The 20722-nt window shown below is 47.0% G+C and overlaps 1 protein-coding gene across 3 annotated transcripts in view; it reads left to right on the top strand.

The window, feature by feature from the left end:
* Positions 1-145: 145 nt before the first annotated feature.
* CEP89 (centrosomal protein 89) overlaps positions 146-20722 on the top strand; it is a 98589-nt gene continuing 78012 nt past the window's right edge. For all 3 annotated transcript variants that reach the window (XM_032170375.2, XM_058425626.1, XM_032170377.2), the window contains exons 1-4: positions 146-286; positions 5700-5806; positions 12544-12702; positions 18813-18999. In XM_032170375.2, the coding sequence (XP_032026266.1) occupies positions 248-286; positions 5700-5806; positions 12544-12702; positions 18813-18999 (492 nt within the window). In that variant the 5' untranslated portion in view covers positions 146-247. The remainder of the gene's footprint in view (positions 287-5699; positions 5807-12543; positions 12703-18812; positions 19000-20722) is intronic.

The raw sequence follows: 20722 nt of genomic DNA, 5'->3' as shown, positions 1-20722 counted from the left end.
TTTCCGCCCTGGCGGGGATTTGAACGGGAATCCGCTGGTTGCCAAGAACGACCGGTGTGGAAGTAACCTTAGCTCTGATTGGTCGAGGGCCGAGCTGAGCCAATGGCCGACGTGGTTGCTGCAAAGTCCATTGCGAAGAGAAAGCGTGAGGGGCTGGGCCTGCGGCGGGCTTTAGGGAGTGGTCCCTGGCTGTGGATAGATCTACTGATGAGTCCAGCCCCCGGTCCATTCTCCTCGCGCTGCAAGGATGCTCCTGGGATTTCGGAGAGGCCGCAGGAGCCAGTTCGTAAGTAGATGCTCGCCCGCCGCGCGCGGGGCTCTATGGGGCCGGGAATCAGGGGTAAAGGATTGGGGCGGGTTGGGGTTTGGCCTGAGATCCAGTCAAGGTGGCGGCACAAGAGAAAGTGGTTTTCAGTTGAGGAAGCCTTATTTTTCGTGTTCTAAACTTTTTTTTTTTTAAGAAACAGGGTCTCGCTCTGTCGCCCAGGCTGGAGTGCAGTGGTGCGATCGTAGCTCACTGCATCCTCGAACTCCTGGGCTCAAGCGATCTTCCCACCTCAGCCTCCCGAGTAGCTGAGACTACAGGCGCGCGCCACTACTCCCGGCTAATTGTTCAATATTTTTGTGGAGACAGAGATCTTGCTATGTTGCTATGGCGGTCTTGAGCTCCTTAGCCTCCTAAAGTGTTGGTATCACATGCGTGAGCCACTGTGCCCGGCCTTAACAATCTTCTGCCCCAGGGTCGGCCACAGTTGGACAGTAGCACCCTGCCTCCCCTGTAGCATTCGTCCCCGTGCCCGGAGTTAACTCCTGGACGACGTACACCTGCTGCACTGCTGGATATAGTCATTCTTCATTTTTCCCTCCGCCACCCACCATGTACACCCATCAGCAAGTCCCGTCCGATCTACCCACTACATACATCTGCCAGCTGTTCCCATCTCCACCCACACCCTGGCCTCCAGCATCTACCTGGACTGTTGCGGCAGATCCTCACTGGTTTCTCTGCTTCCACTCTCGCCCTTCCCCTAGGTCCGTTCTCCACGTAGCAGCCAAGGGGATTCTTATATTTATTTATTATTTAATTTAGTTTTAGAGACAGGGTCTTGTCCTGATGCCCAGGCTGGAGTACAGTGGCATGATCATAGCTCACTGTGGCTCCAACCTCTTGGGCTCAAGTGATCCTCCTGCCTCAGCTTCCTGAGTTGCTGGGACTACAGGTGTGCATCACCACACCTAGGTATTTTTTATTTATTTTATTTTTTGCCTCACACTCTGCCAAGTCTCAATGCCTGGCTAATTTTAAAAATTATTTTGTAGAGGCCACCCGAGGTGGCTCTCACCTGTAATCCAGCACTTTGGGAGGCTGAGGCGGGCGGATCATTTGAGGTCAGGAGTTCAAGATTAGCCTGGCCAACATGGTGAAACCCCATCTCTACTAAAAACACAAAAATTAGCGGGCGTGGTGGTGGGCACCTGTAATCCCAGCTACATGGGAGGTTGAGGTGGGAGACTTGCTTAAACCCGAGAGGCAGAGGTTGCAGTGAGCCAAGATTGTGCCACTGCACTCCAGCCTGGGCAACAAAGCGAGACTCTGCCTCAAAAAAACATATATATATATATATTTTTTTGTAGAGATGGGGTCTGGGTATGCTGTCCAGGCTGGTCTTAAACCTTGGCTCAAGCAATCCTCTCACCTTGGCCTCCAGAGTGTTGAGATTACAGGTGTGAGCCACTGCACCTGGCCTGAGTTTTTATTTAAAGCCCCAAACATTAATGAGTTCCTGCTGTGTGCTGATACCCACAACTGACAGCTTATGGCCACACGGTCTGTAGGATAGACAAGCCCATAAATAATTCTGTACACAATGGTAAAACAAGAACTGCTGTTGACGTGTGTACCAGAAGGGCAGCAACGTCAGCCTGGAGAGTTGGCCTGGGCCTGGCAGAGAGTAAGGAAAGAATTCTGGGTGCAGAAGACAGCAAATACCAAGGCCTAAAAAAGAATGAATTATTTGCTGTTTGGGAAATGGAAGCCCACGCTGAGTGCTGAAGCACAGGGACTCTGCCCAGGAAGAGGAGGGGAAGCAAGAAATGAATTTGGGTTCTTGTGATGGCAGTGGCTGCTGCCATCACGCTGTGTGGCTAGGGCTGCACACTTCATGGAGCCGGTGGAAGCCCCGCCCCTTGTGAGTTGGGACTGGAGTCGCAAACCGCTGCTGCAGACCCAGGCCTTCTGCTCTACGGAGCAGGCAGGAGCCCCACCCTCTTGGGCAGGGCTACAGCCACCCAAACTGCAGCTGTGGATCCGAGCCTCTCTGTGCTCTTGGGGGAGCCGGGAACAGGCAGAATTTGCCCTTCCAGATGCAGCTGCAGCCGCGCGCAGGCAGGAGCCGGCGACAGGCAGGAACCGGGGACAAGCGGGAGCCCTGCCTCTTCCAAGTTGGCGGGATGGGAGCTCCCAGGTGCAGCTGTGGCTGCCCTCCCAGGCACAGGACCAGGGCGTCTCTGCAGCCTGCACCGTCGGCCACCCCAGGAAGGACAGCCCCCTTCACCTTCCATCCCTGCAGGCTCAGGGGTGTCTGCTTCCACTGCCTGGCCTCTCTCCACTCCAGCAACTGCTCTAATCTTGGACGGGGGTCGGAGCCAAGCCTGGGGCCGTGAATGGCAGCAGGAGGAAGGGGGCGGGGTCCCCAGTAAGGCCCCACCCTCAGGCCAGGGAGGGCCTGAAGGCTGGGGGCTGGGCTGCCAGTCCCTCTGACCAGAGTGGAAACTCGTGGAGCCTCTTCTGGGCCTGCCCATGGCCCAATCAGCATGCACTTCCTCCCCTCTGAGGTCCATAAAAACCCTGGGCTCAGCCAGAGCAGCACAGAGAATGGCCAGAGGATGGAGAGGGTAGAGATGAGGGGACAGGATGACCAGCTGCAGAGAGGAGTACCCTCTCTGCTGATAGCTGGAGACGGTGGGGTGACGGGCTGCAGAGAGGAGTACCTTCTCTGCTGAAAGCTACAGAGACCACCTGCCAGCAGAGAGGAGCTACACTCTGCTGAGAGCTTCAGAGACCTGCAGAGACATTGGAATGACTTGCCTGCGGAGAGGAGCCACTCTCTCCAGGGCCTCCTCTCTGTTGAGAGCTGAACACTTGAGCTCATGGGACAATCTGTCTCCAGAGAGGAGCTACCCACTCCTCTGAGCTCTTCTAACACTAAATAAAACTCTTCTTCACCCTTTACTTGTCTGCATACCTCGTTCTTCCTGGATGCAGGACAAGAACTCAGGCAAACGCACTGTGGCCACAGAGATTCCGGCCAGAAAAATCGACACCCCAAAAATCCCATAATACTTGGTAGGAACCAACCTATATCAGCCTGATATGACATGCTGGACATTTGCCTGCCATTGAGAGAGTGGTGCTGCCCGTGAGGGTTTTTATGCCCAGTGGAGACAGGATTGATGAGGGGACCATAGTTAGGAAATGATTGTGATGGTATGAGACATGTTTAGTGTGCAATGGGGGATTCACTCTTTAAAAAAAAAAAAAAATATTATGCAGCCTTTTTGGAGGACCTGCTGGACGCCAGCCCTTGGGATTCAAAGGTTAAGAAAACCTTTTCTGGCCAGGTGCAGTGGTTCACACATGTAATCCCAGCACTTTGGGAGGCCGAGACAGGCAGATTGCCTGAGGTCAGGAGTTTGAGACCACCCTGGCCAACATGGTAAAACCCCGTCCCTACCAAAATACAAAAATTAGCTAGGCATGGTGGCACATGCCTGTGGTCCTAGCTGCTTGGGAGGCTGAGGCATGAAAATAGCTTGAACCCAGGAGGTGGAGGTTGGAGTGAGCCAAGATCGTGCCACCACACTCCAGCCTGGGTGACAGACAAGACTGTCTCCAAAACAAGCAAACAAACACCCTTTCTTGTCGTGTAGCAGGTGGTGGAGGGGGGCAGGGAGGAAACATGGAAACTGTGAAATCACTTGACAGATGCAGGGTGGCAGGCACCACACAGAGGTAAACAGAGTGGGGGTATTGGGTAGAGACTGCTTGGAGCTTCTGCTCCTGTGGGTGGCTGTGCAAGTCAGTGGCGGGGGCTGTAGGAGATGACTGGAAGGTGTGCCCATCCCTCACTCCTAAAAGATGTCCCCCACTCTGTGCCACTCTTCCCAGCCTTGTGTCTCGTGCTGACCACTACCTAACATTCCTGGGGCCACTGTCAGTGGGTGTTCCTCACTAGGCCTCGGGATTTCCTCCGTCTGCTCTGGAAGCCCTTCCCATGGGAATTGTCCCCACCATGCCCCCGAGCCCCACCCTCGCAGATGCCTCTATTCCAGCAAAACAGAGAACCGTGCTTATGATTTCCGAGCACTGCAACCAATGCCTTGCTCCATTCCTTTGTTCATGCTGTTCCCTCTTCCTAGAATGCTGTTCCGTCACATTTCCAAATGTGGGACCAGTGGGCATCTCTGAAAGCCCAGTCTAAACGCCTGTGTGATTTTCTCAAGGGAAAGCATTTGAAATTCCCAGGCTGGCCCCAGACCTGGAGAAATCTTCCCTTCCTGCCTGCCCCAGCACTTTGTGCTAATTACTGGCTTCAAATAGAAAACAATAGTGTTTTTATCCCACATCTCACTGGTGCTCTTTTTTTTTTTTTTTTTTTTTTCATTTTTAGTGAGAGCCTTTCTCCCGGCTCATTCCATAATTCTATGTTCTGTAATAATTATTTGGGTGTTTTTCCTCCCTTCTCACCACTTTGGGGATGAAGACAAGGTTTCTTCATTGCTGTCATGGTGTTCTGCCTCTAGCAGGTGTGAATGAATGGCTCGTGCCAAGAAAATGATTGGACTAGACCCAGAAACGTCTCAGAGACTCCCAGTTACAGTTACCTAAAGCGGGGCTCTCTGACTTTCATTGTGTATAGGAGCTAGTTTTAATTACTCTCATCTTGGAGATAAGCCACCTAAAAGCTTATATTAAGCCCCTATGAGGTGTGAGGCAATGTGCTCAATGCTAGAGTTCCAGGATTGATAAAGATAAGGCAGTGGGCCAGGTGCGGCACTCGCACCTGTAATCCCAACACTTTGGGAGGCTGAGGTGAAAGGATCACTTGAAGCCAGAAGTTCGAGACCAGTCTGGGCAATGTAGTGAGATCCTGTCTCTACAAAAAAATACAAAAATTACCTAGGCATGGTGGTGAACATCTGTAGTCCCATCTACTCGTGTGGCTGAAGCGGGAGTTTGAGGCTGCAGTGAGCTATGATCGTACCACTGCACTCCACTCTGGGCAACAGAGCAAGACCCCATCTCAAAAACAAAACAAAGTGAAAAACGATAAGGATGTCACTTGCTTCTCAGGAAGTCGCCCTGCTCTGCAGGGGGAGCCACATGAGACATCACTGAGGGGAGTGCTGTGGGACACATGGAAGAGCTAGAGGGTGACTCTTGGGGACAGCCAGGGAAGCTCTGGGGGGGAAGGACAAGAGGGCCCCAAATGAGCAGCTGTCATGATGCTCCTTGGCTGTGTGCACTTGTCTGGCCTGATGGCGACTGGGGATGGCAGGGGAGGAGTGGGCTTCTGATGGGTTTGGATCCATGGGTGGCCAGTGCAGGTGTCCCCTTGCAGGCCCAGGGGGAGTGGTGACAAGACTCAGGTGATTCAGTGACCCAACCCAGTGACTTCTGTTGGATTTCATTTGTGCAGAAACACATCATCCATGGCCTTTTACCTGCAGCCAGCATTGCTCCGAAGGCAGCTGTGCCACGCACACCTCCTCCCCGCAGCCCCAACCCATCTCCAGAGAGACCAAGGTGAGTATCAGATGAGCAGGCACTGAGGTCACCCCTGTGCTCAGCCTCCAAGTACTGGATCCTGGAACTGCTCAAACTGCCCAGAAAAGTACAAGTAGGGTGGTTAGAATCATGTCCTTCAAAATGTTTGCCACGATTCCATAATGATGCACTTAATATGGTGTCTCTGAGGATAATGGACTGACTTGAGGTCTATCCCTTTCAGGTGCATGAACTTCTCACATTTCATGATTGAATGCAATGAGTATTTTTTAAAAAAAATGTAAAGCATTAAAGCCCAAGTATTCAGGTTAACAGGGAATTTTGATTTATACACATAATTTTCTTTCTTTTTTTTTTTTTTTCCTTCGAGACAGAGTCTTGCTCTGTTGCCCAGGCTGGAGTGCAGTGGCACAATCTTGGCTCACTGCAACCTCCACCTCCCAGGTTCAAGCAATTCTCCTGCCTCAGCCTCCGGAGTAGCTGGGATTACAGGCGCATGCCACCACGCCTGGCTGATTTTTGTATTTTTAGTAGAGATGGGGCTTCACCATGTTGGCCAGACTGGTCTCAAACTCCTGACCTCTTTCTTAATCCGCCTGCCTCGGCCTCTGAAAGTGCTAGGATTACAGGCATCAACCGCTGTACCCAGCCAATTTTCTTTTTTTAAAAAATTAATTTTTTTTTCAAGGCAGGATCTTGCTCTGTTGCCCAGGCTCGAGTGCAGTGATGCAATCATGGCTCACTGCAGCCTCCGCTTCCCAGGCTCAATCAGTCCTCCCATCTCAGCCTCCCGGATAGCTGGGACTACAGGCACGTACCACCATGCCCAGCTAATTTTTCTATTTTTTGCAGAGATAGGGTTTTACCACGTTGCCCAGGCTGAACACCTGGGCTCAAGCAATCCACCTGCCTCTGCCTCCCAAAATGCCTGGGATTACAGATGTGAGCCACTGTGCCTGGCCAAAACAAAAAGTCTTTTTTGAGACATGGTCTCATTCTGTTGCCCAGACTGGAGTGCATTGGTGCAAACGTGGCTCAGTGCAGCCTCAACCCCCTAGCATCAAGCGATCCTCCTCTCTCAGCCTCCTGAGTAGCTGGGACTACAGGTGCACGTCACCATGCCTGGCTAATTTCTTAAATTTTCTGCAGAGATGGAGGTCTCACTATGTTGCCCAAGTTGGTCTTGAACTCCTAGGGTAAACTGATCCTGGGAGGCTGAGGCAGGAGGATTGCTTGTGCCCAGGAGTTCAAGATCAGCCTGGGCAACATAGCAAAACCTTATCTATGGCACAAATTAAAAGAAAATAAATTATCTGAGCATGATGTTACATGCCTGCAATCCCAGATACTCGGGAGGCTAAGGCTGGAGAATCACTTGAGCCCAAGAGGTCAAGGCTGCAGTGAGCTATGATCGAGTCACTGCACTGCAGCCTGAGCAACAGTGAGGCTGTTGTGAGTGAGGCCCTGCCTCTAAAAAAAATTTTTTTAAAAAGATAATAGGGTAGCTCCTGAAAAAGAAAAAAAGATAATAAATACATCTATCATTCTGACAAGTCCTCATGCTCCTTTGTAATTCCTTCCCCCTGCCCCTCTCTGCCACCTTTCATGCTCCTGTTCATGCCCAGCAACCTCTCATCTCCTTTCTTGCACTAGGGATTGGTTTGTATTTTCTAGAATTTTATATAAGTGGAATTACATAAAATACACTGCCTTCTTTCACTCAGCATGATTATTCTGATTCACACATGTTCTGAAAGTCAATAATTCATCCTTTTCCTTACTGAGTAGTATTTCATTATATGAATATGCCACAGTTTGTTTATCCATTTGCCTGTTGATGGATATTTGGTTTGTTTCTAATTTTTGGTTACTAGAATAAGGCTGCTGTAAACATTTACACACTGGCTAAGTGTGGTGGCTCACGCCTATAATCCCAGCAATTTGAGAGGCTAAGGCGGGCGGATCACCTGAGCTCAGTAGTTTGAGACCAGCCTGGTCAATGTGGTGAAAACCTATCTCCACTAAAAATACAAAAATTAGCTGGGTGCGGTGGTGCACTCCTGTAGTCCCAGCTACTGGGGAGGCTGAGGCACGAGAATTGCCTGAACCCAGAGGCAGAGGTTGCAGTGAGCCAAGGTCGCACCACTGCACTCCAGCCTGGGCAACAAAGCGAGACTCGAATCTCAAAAAAAAAAAAAAAAAAGTATACACAAATGTTTGGATATATACTTTCATTTCTCTTGGGTAAATATCTATAGCTGGGCCTTATACTAGGCGGGTATTTAATTTATTAAGAAACTGTCAAACTGTTTTCCAAGGTCATTGTCCCATTTATGTTCCTACCAACAGTATATGAGTCCAGTTGCTTCATATTCTTACCAACACTTGGTTTGGTGCGCGCGTGTGTGTGTGTGTATGTTCATGTGCATGTGTGTGAGTGCATATGTGTGTGTGTGTGTGTGTGTGTGTGTGTGTGTGTGGTCTTTTATAACTTGGACAGTTAGTGGTTAGTTTTCATCCACATCGACTGTAGGTTTTTGAAAGTGGTGACAGTTGCATAGCTAACCAATGTACAGAGCTTGTTTGATCAATCTTCATCTTCATTATGCTTTCTGGACAGTGGTACACAGATAGGGTGAGGGATATTCCTTACTCCTTTGTCTGAGACAGCTTTGTTGAGCCCGGCGTCAATGCACACATCTGGAGTTCCTAGCTCTTTCATGGGAAATTTCCAGATCTCTTTGTGTATGCCAGGGGCAGTATCTTAAAGCACACTCCATAGGTGTGCTCACGAGTGCTGATAGTGTGCTTTCTGGTCACAACCTTGTTGATGACAGAACAACCCTTCTTGTTGCCCTCCTTTGTGGAAGCCATTCTCATAGGCCCAGTTTAGAATAAAAGAGCTCAAGGGGTTGTCTTGGTCAGTTTTTTAAATTTTGGACATTTCATGAGCGTGTACTAGTACTTCATTGTTTTTTTTTGTTTTTTGTTTTTTTTGTTTTTGAGATGGAGTCTGTTATTTTTGATCAGAGTCTCATTCTGTCACCCAGGCTGGAGTGCAGTGGAACGATTTCAGCTCACTTCAACCTTTGCCTCCTGGATTCAAGAGATTCTCATGCTTCAGCCTCCTGAGTAGCTGGGATTGCAGGCATGCACCACCACACCCGGCTAATTTTTGTATTTTTAGTAGAGATGGGGTTTCGCCATGTTGGCCAGGCTGATCTCAAACTCCTGACCTTAAGTGATCCACCCGCCTCGGCCTCCCAAAGTGCTGAGATTATAGGCGTGAGCCACCGCGCCCAGCTTTATTTTGCGTTTCTCTAATGGCTAATGGTATTGAGCATTTTTTTCATGTGTTTATTTGTCATCTTTATATCTTTTTTAGTGAAGCATCTGTTCACATCTTTTGCCCATTTATAAAAATTGGACATTCCTTGTTGGTCACAAGTCCTGTTGCAGATCTAAGAACTATCTTGGGAAGGCCGTTGGACTCAGGATCATGTTCAGTTGGAGGCAATGACATTTTTCATCCAGGAGACATAAGCAGAGACCTGTGTGAAGACTGTGGGTTTCCTGGAGACATCACAGCCCCGGCTTGTTTTCCATTATTGCATCCTGAGGGTTCGTTATATAGTATCAATACAAGTCTTTTATCAAATATGTGATTTGCAAGTCTTTTCTCTCTATCTATGGCTTGTCTTTTCATTCTCTTAAACAGTGCCTTTCAAAGAGCAGAAGTTATTAATTTTTATGAAGTCCAGCTTACAATTTTTTCTTTTATGGATCATGCTTTCAGTATCTCATATTGAAGAAATATTTACCTAATCCAAGGTCACAAAGGTTTTCTCTTATATTTTCTTCTAGAAGTGTTATGGTTTTAGGCTTTACAGTTAGGTCTATAATCCATTTAGAGTTAATGTTTGTAAATGGTGTGTGTATTAGTCCGTTCTCACACTGCTATAAAGATACTACCTGAGATGTGGTAATTTATAAGCAAAGGAGATTAAATTGACTCACAGTTCTGTATGGCTGGGGAATCCTCAGGAAACTAACAACCATGGCGGAAGGGGAAGCAGGCATGTCTTACATGGTGGCAGATGAGAGAGGGCGAGCATGTGAGAGCTCAGAAGAAACTACCATTTGTAAAACCATCCACTCTTGTGAGAGCTCACTATCACAAGAACAGGATGGGGGAAACCGCCCCCATAATCCAATCACTTTCCCCCTTTGACACGTGGGGATTACAATTTGAGAGGAGATTTGGGTAACGGCACAGAGCCAGACCATATCAGTGTGTAAGGTATAGATCCATGATTTTTTTTTTTTTTTGCATATGGAGATTTGATTTTTCCAGCACCATTTGATGATAAGGCTATTAGTTATTTATTGCTGTGTAACAATTGCACCAAAATGTAGTAATTTAAAACAAAACAGCAGGTGGGTGTGGTGGCTCATGCCTGTAATCCCAACACTTTGGGGGCCTGAGGCAGGAGGATTACTTGAGCCCAGGAGTTCCAGACCAGCGTGGAGAACATATCGAGACCCCATCTCTCCAAAAAATATAAAAATTAGCCAGGTGTGGTGGCGTGTGCCTATAGTCCCAGCTATTCAAGAGACTGAGGTGGGAGGATCACTTGAGCCCAGGAGGTGGAGGCTATACTGAGCTGTGAGTGCGCCACTGCACTCCACCCTGGGCAACAGAGTGAGATTGTCTCAAAAAAAAGCCCCAAAACCAAAATATAAAAAATGGTGGTTTTTATCCCACATCTGATTGATGCTCTTTAAAAAAATTTTTTTTCCATCTCCATTTCATTTTGGTTGTTTTTGGTTGTTTTTGCCTTTAATTTTACTGATATTCTGCAACATATAATCTGTTAATCCCATCCAGTATACTTTCTATCTCTGATGTTGTCATTTTTATCTCATGAAGTTCGGATCTTTTTGTAATTGTCCATGTCTCTAATTGGCTTTTTAATTATATGAAATACAGCTGTAATAACTATCTGAATGTGCTTTTCTGCCAATTCTAACATACGTGTTCAGTTCTTAGTGGGTTTCAGTTGATGGTTGTCTTCATTATAGGTCATGGTTTGCTGTCTTTTTGCATGCCTGCTGATCTAAGTGGATATAAGATCTTGTTGTGAATTTTACCTTAAGTGCTGGGTAGTTTTGTATTCCTTAAAACATCTTGACGTTTGTTCTGGGATGCAGTTCAATTTCTTTGAAACAGATCTTTTGGGTCTTTTTTTTTTTTTTTGAGACAGAGTCTTGCCTTGTCGCCAGGCTGGAGTATAGTGACGTGATCTCGGCTGACTGCAACCTCCGCCTCCTGGGTTCAAGCAATTCTCCTGCCTTAGCCTTCCGAGTAGCTGGGACTACAGGCGTGTGCCACCACGCCCAGCTAATTTTTGTATTTTTAGTAGAAACGGGGTTTCACCATATTGGCCAGGATGGTCTCCATCTCTTGACCTTGTCATCCGCCCGCCTCAGCCTCCCAAAGTGCTGGGATTACAGATGTGAGCCACTGCACCTGGCCGGGTCTTTCTTATATGATTTGTTAGGTGGGGTGTGAAGCAGTGCTCAGCCAGGGCTAATTATTTCCCAGTACCGAGGCCAGACCTTTCTGAGTGCTGCACCCAGCGTCTTGTGGTTTCTCCAGTCTTCCTGGTGGGAGCAGCTGCCATCTTGGGCTGTGTGTAAGCACCCACTCCTCTGATCCTGGTGAATGGTTCTTCCTCCACTGTCAGGTAATTTCCTCACACTTGTGTGCTGCACTGTATTGCGCTGAAACTGGGGGACCTTCTGCAGATCTCCTCATTCTCTCTGGGCAGTTGTCTCCTTTCCGGCACTCTATCCTACACATTCTCTCAGCTCCATCTCTACAACTCAGGGAGTCTGCCTGGCTCCACCCATTCCTCCTCCCTGTGCTGTGACCTGGAAATTTTCCTAGGCAGCAAGCTGGGATGGTGGTCTTTTGTTTTGTTTTACTATTTTTTTTTTTTTAGAGATGGAGTCTTGCTCTGTTGCCCAGGTTGGAGTGCAGTGGTGCAATCTAGGCTCATAGTAACCTCCACCTCCCGGGTTCAACCAATTATCCTGCCTCAGCCTCCTGAGTAGCTGGGATTACAGGTGCACGCCACCACACCTGGCTAATTTTTTTGTATTTTTAGTAGAGATGAGGTTTTACCGTGTTAGCCAGGCTGGTCTCGATCTCCTGACCTCGTGATCCACCCACCTCGGCCTCCCAAAGTGCTGGGATTACAGGCATGAGCCACCGCGCCTGGCCTTGTTTTACTTTTTTAGGCAGGAGGGTAAATCTGTTTACTCTAACTTTCCTGTAAAATATTCCTGAGTAATTTGCAAGTATTTTTAAAGTTCCCTTTTAAATCTTTTAGTCTTTCTGTATCTCATTTTCTTTTTCCATTCTGATCTTCCATTCTAATAAGAAAACTACTTGAATGTAGGCTTTTGTGTCTGCCTGGATTAGAGGTCCTGTTCTACCTCCTATTGGCTAGGTCATCTTTACAAGTCATTTAATTTCTATGGAAAATGGGATGACAATAATATGTAGTCATACAGTTGTGTGAGAATCAAATGAGATTGTCTGATGGCCTGTGGTAGATGATGGGTACAGAGTAAATGCTCAGTCGACACTGTCCAGCAGAAGGTAAGCCTTGATCAGTTCGTGTATCTTGTTCAGCCTTCACCTGGAATGTTCATGTCTCACCGTCTCTATGGGATGTTTTTGTCCGCAGATCTGCTCTGGCAGCAGCCATTCTGGCGACAACATTGACTGGGCAGACGGTTGCTATTCCTCAGCCTCGCCAGAGATCCCGGTCTGAGAGTGATGTGAGCAGTGTTGAACAGGCCAGCTTCATCGAGCCCTATGCCACCACCTCAGAGCTGAGGCCTCGGTAGGTACCAGATCGCCGCCTCTGCATCCTCTGAGGGTGGAAGAGAGGCAGCTCAGCCTGGTCTCTACGTGTGTATGTGCATGAGTACATGTGTGCATGTGTACCTGTGTGGGTGCGTGGGTGCTCGTGCACGTATTTATGACTAGAGTCTTAGTCGCTGGGTTTTCATCACCAATGTCAAACGGACACTGTCCAGCGACCTAATTGCTCTGCGATCTGGATTTCCTCCATAGTGGATCTTGTTAGATTTTGACTTGTGTGGGTCCTGGCCATTTTCACAGCAGCACAGAGCTAATGAATTCAGCACTGCTTCCAACCCTTAGTAAGTTTCTTTGTGCAGCAACCTGAACAGTGAGAGTGGTCCCTCCTTACCTCTCACGTGTATCTCTGGACATTCACATTAATTTGATCTTCTTGGCAGCTGCAATTTAGCCTTTTTTCTTTGTCATCTTTTCCTTTGTTGCTTGTCCTGGGTTTGAGCTGACACAGGGCTAGGGGGTGAGGAAGGTTTCCTCCTGAGGAAGAGAGGGTCGAGGGGAGAGCTTAGGATGTACAGGAATCATCTAGTAACAGCTCAAGGGCTGGGCATGATCTTTGTGGGGCTGGGATGAGCTTTCCAGACAGAGACGAGGGAGTGTGACGCAGGTGGCAGTGGAAGGAGGATGTTTGGGATGCAAGATGGGGCTGGAGGAGTGGGCAGGGGCCAGGCTGGGGGTGCCTTTGGTGTCCTGTTTAGAGGGTTGGTGTCTGCCTTTGGAGTGGTGGGAAGACACTGGAGGTCTCTCAGGGTGCATGGGGCAGGGATGGGAGTAGGGATCCATGATCACGTTTGTCTGGTTTTTTTGTTCGTTTGTTTTGTTTTGTTTTGAGACAGAGTTTTGCTCTTGTTGCCCAGACTGGAGCACAATGGCACGATCTTGGCTCACTGCAACCACCGCCTCCCGGGTTCAAGCCATTCTCCTGCCTCAGTCTCCCGAGTAGCTGGGACTACAGGCACACGCCACCACACCTGGCCAATTTTTGTATTTTTGGTAGAGACGAGGTTTCTCCATGTTGGTCAGGCTGGTCTTGAACTCCCGACCTCAGGTGATCCACCCGCCTCGGCCTCCCAAAGCGCTGGGATTACAAATGTGAGCCACCACGCCCGGCCACATTTGCCTTTTTAATTGTCATGTATATTCACCTTTGTGTTGGGTTGACTTTTTTTTGAGACAGAGTCTCACTCTGTTGCCCAGGCTGGAGGGCAGTGGTGCAATCCTGGCTCACTGCAACCTCCGCCTCCTGGATTCGAGCTATTCTCCTGCCTCAGTCTCCCGAGTAGCTGGGATTATAGGCACGTGCCACCTTTCCTGGCTAATTTTTGTATTTTTAGTAGAGATGAGATTTCGCCATGTTGGCCGTTCTGTAACTCCTGACCTCTGGTGATGCGCCCACCTTGGCCTCCCAAAGTGCTGGGATTACAAGTGTGAGCCACTATGCCCGGCCTGGGTAGGCTTTTTTGATATACTAAATATTCTGTATTTTATATGTAGTAAAATCTATCCATTTTTTCTTTACATTTTCTCTAATAATTGTAAATTTAGTAAGACCCTTCCTACTGTAGTATTATATAAATACTTAATGTATTTCCTTCTAGGGCTTGTTTTTATTTTTGTTTTGGCCAAAAGTATTGCTACCATTTTGAGATAGTTGAATTTAACCTTTTTTTTTTTTCCTGGTAAGCATTATACTTTGGCTGAATAAAAACTGAAGATGAGTAAATGGTTCTAAAATTCAGTGGAAAAAATAATCACGTAAGACCATCAGAGGAGATGGTCTGACCCACAGGAGTGCTGGACTATCCCCATTATATTTTATGTTTTTGGGTGGGGCGGGGTTTGTTTTGTTTTGACACAGGATCTCATTCTGTTGCACAGGCTGGAGTGCAATGGCACAATCATGGCTCACTGCAACCTCCTCTTCCTGGGGTCAAGTGATTCTCCTGCCTTAGCCTCCCAAGAAGCTGGTACCACAGATGCTTGCTACCGTGCTTGGCTAATTTATTTATTTATTTATTTATTTATTTATTTATTTATTTATTTATATTTATTTATTTATTTTTGAGCCAGAGTCTTGCTCTGTCACTCAGGGTGGAGTGCAGTGGCATGATCTCGGCTCACTGCAACCTTTGCCTCCTTTGGGAGGCAATTCTCTTGCCTCAGCCTCTAGAGTAGCCGGGACTACAGTTGTGCGCCACTACACCTGGCTAATTTTTGTATTTTTAGTAGAGACAGGGTTTCACTGTGTTGGCCAGGCTGATCTCAAACTCCTGGCCTCAAGCAATCTGCCCACCTTGACCTCCCAAAGTGCTGGGATGACAGGCGTGAACCACTGTGCCCAGCCCAGGCTAATTTTTATTTTTATTTTGTAGAGACAGGGTTTCCTGATGTTACCCAGGCTGGGCTTGAACTTCTGGCTTCAAGAGATCCTCTCTCCTTGGCCTCCCAAAGTGCTGGGATTATAGGTGTGAGCTATGCTCATGCACGCACGTACACTCAATTTCAATAACTATTTCCGATTAAATCCGCAACCACCCCATCTCTGACTTTTCCATCAACCTAGGTAAACCTACCCTTGCCAAACCCTAAAAACAAGAGACTAAAAAGCAACCCAGTCAGAGCCCAGAAATTATATTTTAACCACGAACATCCCAACAGCTACTCCTCAACTGATGCAATAAAAAGCCATTGTGCCCAGCCCTGTCATATTTTAAAACATATAGATAAAGTAGCAAGAACAGTGTAGGACTAGTTGAGTGATACAGAGTTGCCCAGGAATGCCCTGAGGTGAACCTGGTGTTTCTACAAGCATACTGAATCTTTAATAAAGTCTGTCCCACTGCTCAAAGGGGAAGGAAAGCATTCAGTGCTGTATTGATTAGCAGTATTAGAAATCAGCTTTGAGCCTTGCCTAAGTCATACACTAAAATTCCTATTGAATGAAGGACTGTACTGTATAGACACACAAATAAGACTATGAAATCCAATATCCAGTCTCATCACACCTCTTCATGGCTATGACTGCTATTTGCTTTTACAACAAGAATTTAGAAGGTAAAAAAACCTTTTTAATCACTTCTATGTTTAAGAAATTTATATAAGCAAAATAATAGAACAGAAAAAACATTTATAGTAAAAGCAAAGTCAGGATTTTAATTTTAGTAGATTAATTTTAGTAATTTCAAATTGGAATGGAAGCCAAGTGTGGTGGTTCACACCTGTAATCCCAGCACTTTGAGAGGCTGAGGTGGGGGGACTGCTTGAGATCAGGAGTTTGAGACCAGCCTGGGCAACGAAGTGAGACCCCCATCTCTACAAAAAAATACAAAAATCATCCTGGCATGGTGTTGCTCACTTGTAGTCCCAGCTGCTTGGGAGGCTGAGGCAGGAGGATCACTTGAGCCCAGGAGGTCAAAGTTGCAGTAAGCTATAATCTTGTCACTTCACTCCAGCCTGGATGACAGAGTGAGACCCTGTCTCAAAAAAAAAAACCCCAAAAAACAAAACAAGAAAAAAATGAAAAAACAGGCTGGGTGCGATGACTCACACCTGTAATCCCAGCACTTTGGGAGGCCGAGACGGGCGCATCACGAAGCCAGCAGATCGAGACCATCCTGGCCAACATGGTGAAACCCCGTCTCTACTAAAAATACAAAAAATCAGCTGGCGTGGTGGCGGGCGCCTGTAGTCCCAGCTACTCGGGAGGCTGAGGCAGGAGAATCGCGTGAACCTGGGAGGTAGAGCTTACAGTGAGCCGAGATGGAGCCACTGCACTCCAGCCCAGGGGACAGAGTGAGACTCCATCTCAAAAAAAAAAAAAAAAAAAAAAAAAAAAAAGGAACCAAATTGGAATGGACATACGAGAAGTAAAACAGACAAGGGACCTGAACACAAGTATATGGAAAAACATTCAGTCTCAGTAACAAATGCAAATTTAGACAGTGGGTTTTAAGTTGTTTTGGCAAGTTTTAGCAAATTATTACCACGTATTTATAGCTTGGAGAAATGATTTTGTGCAGTATGTATGTAGACACAAAATGTTCACACCATTTGACTCAAGAATTTACTGTATGGGCCGGACACAGTGGCTCACGCCTGTAATCCCAGCACTTTTTGAGGCTGAGGTGGGCGGATCACTTGAGGTCAGGAGTTCAAGACCAGCCTGGCCAATGTGGTGAAACCCCGTGTCTACTAAAAGTACAAAAATTAGCCAGGCATGGTGGCAGGCACCTGTAGTCCCAGCTACTCGGGAAGCTGAGGCAGGAGAATCACTTGAACCTGGGAAGTGGAGGTGGCAGTGCACTGAGATTGCACCACCACACTCCAGCCTGGGTGACAGAGCGAGACTCCATCTCAAATAAAAAAGATAAAGAAAAAAAGAATTTACTGTGTGGTGGTTTGTTTTATGTGAGTAACCTTAAATACAGTAGAGGTTATCTGCACACAGATGTTTATTACAGGGTTATCTACAACAATGGAAAGTGAAGGAAAAAAAACCCACCTAAGCAAGAAAAATGGCTGGTTAAGCTGGTATATCTAGTGGATTCCTACCTTTTAAAATGTCGACTATAAAAACTTATTAATAGGCTGGGGACAGTGGATCATACCTGTAATCCCAACACTTTGGGAGGTTGAGGTGGGTGGATCACTTCAGCTCTGGAGTTTGAGACCAGCCTGGGCAACATGGCGAAACCCCTTCTCTACTAAAAATACAAATAAACAAACAAACAAAAAATTAGCTGGGTATGGTGGAGTGCATCTGTAGTCCCAGCTACTCGGGAGGCTGAGGTAGGAGGATCACTTGAGCTGGGGAGGTGGATGCTGCAGTGAGCGAAGATTGCACCTCTGCATTCCAGCCTGTGTGGCAGAATGAGACCCTGCCTCAATTTAAAAAATAAAAATACTTATTAATAGCAGGCTGGGGCCAGGCACGGTGGCTCAGGCCTGTAATCCCAGCACTTTGGGAGGCCAAGGTGGGCTGATCATTTGAGGTCAGGAGTTCGAGACCATGCTGGCCAACATGGTGAAACCCCATCTCTACTAAAAATAGAAAAATTAGCCAGGCGTGGTGGCGAGTGCCTGTAATCCCAGCTACTCAGGAGGCTGAAGCAGGAGAATCACTTGAACCTGGGAGGCAGAGGTTGCAGTATACCAAGATTGCGCTATTATACTCCATCCTGGGTGACAGAGTGAGACTCCGTCTCAAAATAATAACAATAATAACAACAGGCTGGGCTCAGTGGCTCATGCCTGTAATCCTAGCACTTTAGGAGGCTGAGGCAGGCGGATCCCTTGAGCCAAGGAGTTCAAGACCAGCCTGGACAACATGGTGAAACCCTGTCTCTACAAAAAATACAAAAATTAGCTGGGCACGGTTAGTCCCAGCTATTGGGAGGCTGAGATTGGAGGATCACCTGAGCCCAGAGAGATTGAGGCTACAGTGAACCATGATTGCACCGCTTCACTCCAGCCTGGGAGACAGAGTGAGACCCTATCACAAAAACAAAAACAAAAACAAACCCTTATTCATAACAAGGCAAACTGTATATGTATGCAGTAACTCTAAAAACAGAAACTAGAAGGATATACTGGTGTACAAAGAGATGAGACGGTGGAAAATTTAATCTTTTGGCTTATGTGTACTTTGTAGTATCACACATTTATGGTAAGGACTTGGAGGCAGCGCATTTAATACATGATATTGGCCGGGTGTCATGGCTTACACCTGTAATCCCAGCACTTTGGGAGGCCGAGGCGGGCGGATCATGAGGTCAGGAGATCAAGACCATCCTGGCTAACACGGTGAAACCCCATCTCTACTAAAAATAAAAAAAAAAAAAAAAAATTAGCCAGAGGTGGTGGCGGGCGCCTGTAGTCCCAGTTACTCGTGAGTCTGAGGCAGAATGGTGTGAACCCACGAGGCGGAGTTTGCAGTGAGCCGAGATTGCACCACTGCACTCCAGCCTGGGCGACAGAGCAAGACTCTGTCTCAAAAAAAAAAAAAAAGATATTTATCAGTGTCAAGTGTTAAGTGACTTTTTGTTTGTTTTCCCCCTGAATGTTCTAATACAGACCGAATTGGCAGAGTGAGATGAGAAGAAGATCTTCTTTGCCATCCTTTGAAACACTGGACTACGGGGACGAAGAGGACATTGAAACTCAGCTGTCATCCAGCTGCAAGGAATTGGGGCATGTCAGTGCCCAGGAGGACAGAGGAGGCCACGGTGATGACCTGTACGCTGTGCCACACAGAAATCAGGTGTTTTCTATGTTCCCAGTTTTCTTCTTGACATTTACCCTGATATTAACTTTTGGTAAATTAGCGCATTGCTAAGGATTTCTTCTCTCTATTCTGCATTTGATAGCATTTGCTTTGGGGCTTATTTTTTTAAACGTGTCTAGCCTCATTTCTATCTGGTTAGGTTAAAACATAAACTTCTTTCCTTTATCTTGCAAAAACAAAGATGAACATCTTCATATTGTTAATGTGGGCTTCCATTCACAGCTTAGCAATCTTGTTCTTTTCTTTGACCTTGGAAGCTAAATTTCCTATCACTTTTATGGTATCATTTTGCACAGTGCAACCTTTCTTTAAATTCGTGCCTGACGGGGAAGATCATCATGCGTCTCTCAATGGGAGCTGACGTGCTTTGAGTGCTTACTATGAGCGCTCCCGTTTCTAACTCCTGTGTGCATTTATCTTAGCTGACCCCCACTGACTCGTTGAGAAATTCCCTTCATTGCCCTGTCATACATCAGGGAACTGCACACAGAGAGATTCAAGGAAACATACTTCTCCACTGCCAGCTGCTTTGCGAATCCCGATTTTTAAACTGCTCCCAGGGTTTTGGAAACTAGATAATGACATTTTTTTAATGGCAAAATATAGCACCATATCCCTTTATCTTTTTCTTTCTTTCTTTCTTTTTTTTTTCTTTTTTTTTTTTGAGACAGAGTCTTGCTCTGTCCCCTAGGCTGGAGTGCAGTGGCACCATTATAGCTCACTGTAGCCTCAACCTCCTGGACTCAAGTGATCCTACCACTTCAGCCTCCCAAGTAGCTGGGACTACAGACACACACCACCATGCCTGGCTATTTTTTGTGCTTTTTGTAGAGACAGGGTTTCTCCATGTTGCCTAGGCTGGTCTCGAATTCCTGACCTCAAGTGATCCACCTGCCTCAGCCTTTCAAAGTACCTGCATTACAGGTGTGAGCCACTGTGCCCAGCCCCTTTTTCTTTTTTCGCCATTATTATAATGTGTTATTCATAGTGTCTGTACATATAGACCGGCAGCATTAAGCTACACCAGTATTGATTATATGTATATTAATTAACCTCTACTATATTAAAACACTTTTTTTTTTAAATTGAGATGGGGTCTCACTGTCCCCAGGCTGGAGTGCAGTGGCACGATCATAGCTCATTATAGCCACCTCCTCCTGGGCTCAAGTGATCCTCCCACCTCAGCCTCCCTAGTAGCTGGGGCTTTAGGCACGCAGCACCACAACTGGCTTTTTTTTTTTTTTTTTCTATAGGGCCAGGGTCTTGTTATGTTAGCCAGACTGGTCTTGAACTCCTGGGCTTAAGCAATACTCTTGCTTCGTGCTCCCAAAGTGTTGGGATTACAGGCATAAGCCAATGCCCCAGCCTTAAAATACATTTTAAATGGTCTTCAGGAGCTTATTTTGAGGGATCCTTATGTGGCTGTTTCATGAACTCACCATCATTTTCCCACATATACAGACTTTCACACACAGAATTAGGTTTCTCATAGCAAGCAGCTCTGGAATAGGCAGACACTGCCCAGAGCCCCAAGGAGGGAGGTGCTCCTGTCGAGCTCTGCAGGGCTCAGAATCAGTCCCACTGCTCCTCACCCGCACACTTGCCGGCTGGTTATGGACCGATGTTATACATAGAGTCGTATCACTCCACTATTCTAGAGGGAAAGCTTGCTACAATATTTCCCTTGGAAGAAAGAGAT

Source organism: Hylobates moloch, unplaced genomic scaffold (genome assembly GCF_009828535.3).
Source record: "Hylobates moloch isolate HMO894 unplaced genomic scaffold, HMol_V3 SCAFFOLD_12, whole genome shotgun sequence".
NCBI classification, from domain to species: Eukaryota; Metazoa; Chordata; class Mammalia; order Primates; family Hylobatidae; genus Hylobates; species Hylobates moloch.
Note: the sequence above shows the minus strand (reverse complement) of the source record. Positions and strands in the feature narration are given on the sequence as shown.